Genomic DNA, 4,949 nt, shown 5'->3' on the forward strand with positions numbered 1-4,949 from the left:
GGGGGGGGGGGGGGGGGGGGGGGGGGGGGGGGGGGGGGGGGGTGAGGTACCCCAAGGATGAGGTATCCAGGGATGGGGTATCGAGGGGTGTGGTGCCCCAGGGATGAGGAATCCAGGGGTGTGGTACCCCAAGGATGAGGTATCCAGGGGTGTGGTACCCCTAGGGATGAGGTACCCCAGGGATGTGGAACACCCATGTATGTGGTACCCCAGGGATGTGGTACCCCAGAGATGAGGTGTCCAGGGGTGTGGTACCCCGGTGATGAGGTACCCCAAGAATGAGGTACCCCAGGGATGAGGTACCCAGGGCTGTGGTACCCCAGAAGTGTGGTACCCCAGGGATGAGGTACCCTGGGGATGAGGTACCCCGGGGATGTGGAACACCCATGTATGTGGTACCCCAGGGATGAGGTACCCTGGGGATGTGGTCCCTCAGTGATGAAGTACCCTGGGGATTATGTACCCCAGGGATGTGGTACCCTAGTGATGAGTTTCCCCAGGGATGAGGTACCCCAAGGAATGAGGTACCCTAGGGGTGTGGTACTCCAAGAATGAGGTATCCCAGGGATGTGGTACACTGGGGATGACATGCCCCAGGGATGTGGTACCCTAGGGATGAGATATCCAGGTATGTGGTACCCCAGGGATGTGGTAACCCAGGGGTGAGGTACCCCAGAGATAAGGAATCCAGGGGGGTGGTACCCCAGGGATGAGGTACTCCGGGGGTGAGGTACCCCAAGAATGAGATACCCCAGGGATGTGTCACCCCAGGGCTGTGGTACCCCAGGGGTGTGGTACCCCAGGGATGAGGTACCCTGGGGATGAGGTACCCCAAGGATGAGATACCCCAGGGATATGGAACCCCCAGGGATGTGGTACTCCAAGGATGAGTTTCCCCGGGGATGAAGTACCCCAGTGATGAGATACCCCAGGGATGAGGTACCCCAGTGATGTGTCACCCCAGGGGTGTGGTACCCCAGACGTGTGGTACCCGGGGGATGAAGTACCCCAGTGATGAGATACCCCAGGGATGTGGAACCCCCAGGGATGTGGTACCCCAAGGATGAGTTTCCCCGGTGATGAGGTACCCCAGGGGTGAGGTACCCCAGGGGTGAGATACCAGGGATGAAGTACTCCAAGAATGAGGTACCCTGGGCATGTGGTACCCCAGTGATGGGGTACCCTGGGTATGAGGTACCCCAGGGATGAAGTACCCCGGGGATGTGGTACCCCAGGAATGAGATACCCTGGAACCCCAGGGACGTGGTGCTGCATGGTTGTGCAACCCCACAGATGTGATGCTCCAAGGAATGTGGTACCCTGGGGATGTAACATTCCAGGGATGTGATGCCCCAGGGTGGTGGTTCCACAAGGATGTGGCGTCCTGGGCTTTTGGGACCTCAGGGATGTTGAGCCCCATGGATGCAGCACCAGCACAGCCCTGCTCAGGGCCGGTATCCCAGCATTTTATAGAACTGATGACCTTAAAAGTCATCCCAAATGACTCTGTGACCCATCCCCCCAGGGCTGGCCGTCATGCACTCTCAGGGCAGCGACTACCTGGACATTGGCAACAACCCCCGGGTGGGCACCAAGCGCTACATGGCCCCGGAGGTGCTGAGCGAGCAGATCCGCACCGACTGCTTCGAGTCCTACAAGAAGACAGACATCTGGGCGTACGGGCTGGTGCTCTGGGAGATCACCCGGAGAACGGTGGTGAACGGTGAGCAGCTCCCGGCGGCCGGCCCCGCTCGCTCCCGGCTCCCCGCGAGGCTCCGCGCCCGTTCCCTCCTTCCATCCTTTTCTTGTTCCTTTTTTTTTTTTTTTTTTTCCCCTTTCCTTCGCCCAGAAGATTAGCTGTAAATTATAAACACTGTAATCTAGTGTCAGCACCCGGCTCCCTGATTAAAGGGCCCATTAGGCTCAATCAGTGCTTTGTTTGTTCAGCGCTGATTAGAAAACAAGCAGCTTCAAGCGCTGCCTGGAAAGCGGCCACGGCCGGGACCTCCGGCCGCCGGGCTTGGCTCGGGAACTCGGGACTGGGGCAAGGGGAAGGATCCCCCCGAGCTGGGGATGAACCGAATTGGGGCTGCCTGGCCAGCGCTGCTCATCCCGGCAAAGTCCGTTTAAACATTAATTAAATGGTGGGCGCTGGCGGATGGGTGGGAGGTCCCCCCAGGGGCAGTCTGGCCGGGATAATCTCATTTACGTCCCCAGGGCTCCCTCAGATTACACATTTACTCCGAATTACCCCAGCCTTGCGCAGGAATGGCCTTCAGCCGGCTGGGTTTAACCCTTCCAGGACCCCTCACACTCCAGGACAGCTTCAGGGCATCGGGGATGGGGAACTCCAGGGGACCCCGAGGTTTTGGGGTCACTCTTTGGGGTGCAGGGAGCTGCTGGGGGCTCGATGCTTCCCAGAGCCATTAAATCCCACGGGGACACGGACATATGCAAGCGTTAAACCGAGATTAGCTGGGCCAGCTGGCAGGCTGACCACCAGGTGCTGAGTGGAGGTGGCCACAGTGCCAAGGGCTGCTGTCGGTGCTGGAGCTGATGATCTTCGTGGTGGGGCTGGTGCTGGACTGGCGTCAGGGCTGCAGCTGGTGCTGGAGCCAGCGGTGGTGCCAGAGCCAGCTGTCAGCACCCCGTGTGCCCAGGAGAGGCACATCCCACCGGGAATGCTGCAGGGAGCAGCTCGGCCGTGCCGGGACCCTCCAGCAGCCCATGACTGAAATATGGATCTCCTTGAGCCAGGTCTTATAAACTCTTGGAGATCTGTTTCACACCCAAGATAGCTCAGCTACCTTAGAAGGCATAGAATCAGCAGGATGGCTTCTGTGGTGGTGTTGGAAACAAAAAGGTTTCAATAAAAGGCAAAATAACAAAGCTCTTTACAGAGAATAACCAAGCCAGGTGCAAGAGGTTCTTGCTCCTGGTAAAACACCCCACAAAAGCAATCAGTTCCTTTGTTCTCTTCTTTTTCTAGTGAATTGTTCAGGCGGAACTTTTTGGCTTCTGTCCAATTGGCTATCCTTAAATTTGAGGTGAAGTCCCCAAGGTCCTATGCGATGTCTTTTTCACTAACTGAGGAGAGAAACTTCTGGGTTTTTTTCCTTTTTAAGCGGACAAAGATAGTTTGGTCACTCCGCCAACAGGGGGCACATTCCTACACGTGATGTGCAGGATGGGGGTGAGGATGGGGGTGAGGAGGGGGGTGAACCCCTCGCTCTCCCCGCCCTCACGCCCCCCCCGTCCCGCAGGCATCGTGGAGGAATACCGCCCGCCCTTCTTCGACGCCGTGCCCAGCGACCCCAGCTTCGAGGACATGAAGAAGGTGGTGTGTGTGGACCAGCAGACCCCCGTGATCCCCAACCGCCTCTTCTCCGACTCGGTGAGTCCCAGGGGGACCGCACCCCTCCCACCCCTTTGCTGCCCACTAAACCCTCGCGTTTATCCCTTTTTTTGTGCCTCCCCCTCAGGTTCTGTCGGCGCTGGCGAAGATCATGAAGGAGTGCTGGTACCAGAGCCCCTCGGCCCGTCTCACCGCCCTGCGCATTAAAAAGACGTTGAAGAAGCTGAACAATTCCGTGGAGAAGCCAAAACTGGAGCAGTGAGTGCCGAGAACCGGACACCGGAGCCACTGACGGGCGGCACCGGGGACGGGATGGCTCCGGTCACAGAGGGGATTCGCTCGCAGCTCCTGCCTCTCCCACTCCTCCTTCGAGCCGGTTGAATTTGCAAGCACGAAAAAAAAGAAAAAAAAAAAAAAAAAAAAACCCAAACACCAAAGGAGGAATCTTCCACCCGGCCATAAAAATATCCCTGGATCCGTCATCCGACACCGGCGCGTCTCGCTGCGCCCACAGGGACGGCAGCTGCTCGCCCACCCCGAGTCCACGGCGAGGGGCACCGGTGGCAGAACCACCCCTGGCGCACCCCCAGCCCCCGGGGCACCCACCCAGCGCCGGCTCCATCGGGCCGAGAGCTGCCCGGACCCGCCCGGCGCTGGCAGCGGCAGGAATTCCCCGGCAGAGCCGCGGTGCCCCGCTAAAGGAGGGATGGGTTTTGCTGGCAAAGGATGGCACAAGGGCAGCACCCACCCTGGGCAGGCCGGATCCGCAGCCTGGATTGTGAGGATCCCAAAAATGAGGGTGGTCTGAGCGTCAGGGTGGGGGTCCCGTGGTGATCCAGCCCTGGGGGGAGACGTCACAGAGTCATTTGGGAGGATTTTTAAGCTCATCAATTCAAGCAGCCAGCATTCCCCTTGCCAAAGAAGTGCCCTCTAGGCTCTTTGCCAATATTTTGGTGTTTTGGCTCGGCCAGCTTCATCCTGCATTGCTCCTCACCATCCCAAAATCCACCCCATGCTTGGAGATGTTTGGACATGACCAGGATGGGACGTTCAGCAGAACCAGCTTTGCCACATAACTATTTAATTATTAAGATTTAATATATTTAATAAAGTGTAAAGCTATTTTATCACCTAAGAGCTGCCCAAGCTCCCATGCTGGGCACTGAGCACCACGGCAGGATGGGCACTCCTGCCTGGCTCAATTTAGGGCTTCAGCTCCAAAGTGTTCTCAGCACACCTTGGTCTGTGCCCAGTTAGAGACGGGAGGAACTGGGCAGGAAAGGGCAGCTGCTGTTTTTGGGCATGGCATGAGGTTATGGAAGGGCTTGGGTGCCTTAGTCTGGGCTTGGAGTGCTCAACTTGGGGCGTTCTGCCAGAGTTTGGGATGCTCAGATGGTGGTTTGGGGTGCCCTACCTGGGGTTTGGGATGGCCAGCCCCAGGCTTGGGTGCCCTACATGGGGTCTGGGGTGATTACCCAAGGTTTGGGGTGATTATCCAAGGTTTGGGGTGCTCAGCCTGTGGTTTGGGGTGATTACCCAAGGTTTGGGGTGCTCAGCCTGTGGTTTGGGGTGCTTACCCTGGGGTTTGGAGTGC

At 58.1% G+C, this 4,949-nt stretch overlaps 1 protein-coding gene across 1 annotated transcript in view; it reads left to right on the top strand.

Moving 5' to 3' along the window:
• Window positions 1–4,490, top strand: part of ACVRL1 (activin A receptor like type 1) — a 14,910-nt gene extending 10,420 nt beyond the window's left edge. The window contains exons 8-10 of the mRNA XM_041472632.1: window positions 1,526–1,723; window positions 3,264–3,394; window positions 3,483–4,490. Coding sequence (XP_041328566.1) covers window positions 1,526–1,723; window positions 3,264–3,394; window positions 3,483–3,617 — 464 coding nt within the window. The 3' untranslated portion in view covers window positions 3,618–4,490. The remainder of the gene's footprint in view (window positions 1–1,525; window positions 1,724–3,263; window positions 3,395–3,482) is intronic.
• The last annotated feature ends 459 nt before the right edge of the window (window positions 4,491–4,949 follow it).

This window comes from Pyrgilauda ruficollis, unplaced genomic scaffold (genome assembly GCF_017590135.1).
Source record: "Pyrgilauda ruficollis isolate IOZ18807 unplaced genomic scaffold, ASM1759013v1 scaffold295, whole genome shotgun sequence".
In the NCBI taxonomy this organism is placed as follows: Eukaryota; Metazoa; Chordata; class Aves; order Passeriformes; family Passeridae; genus Pyrgilauda; species Pyrgilauda ruficollis.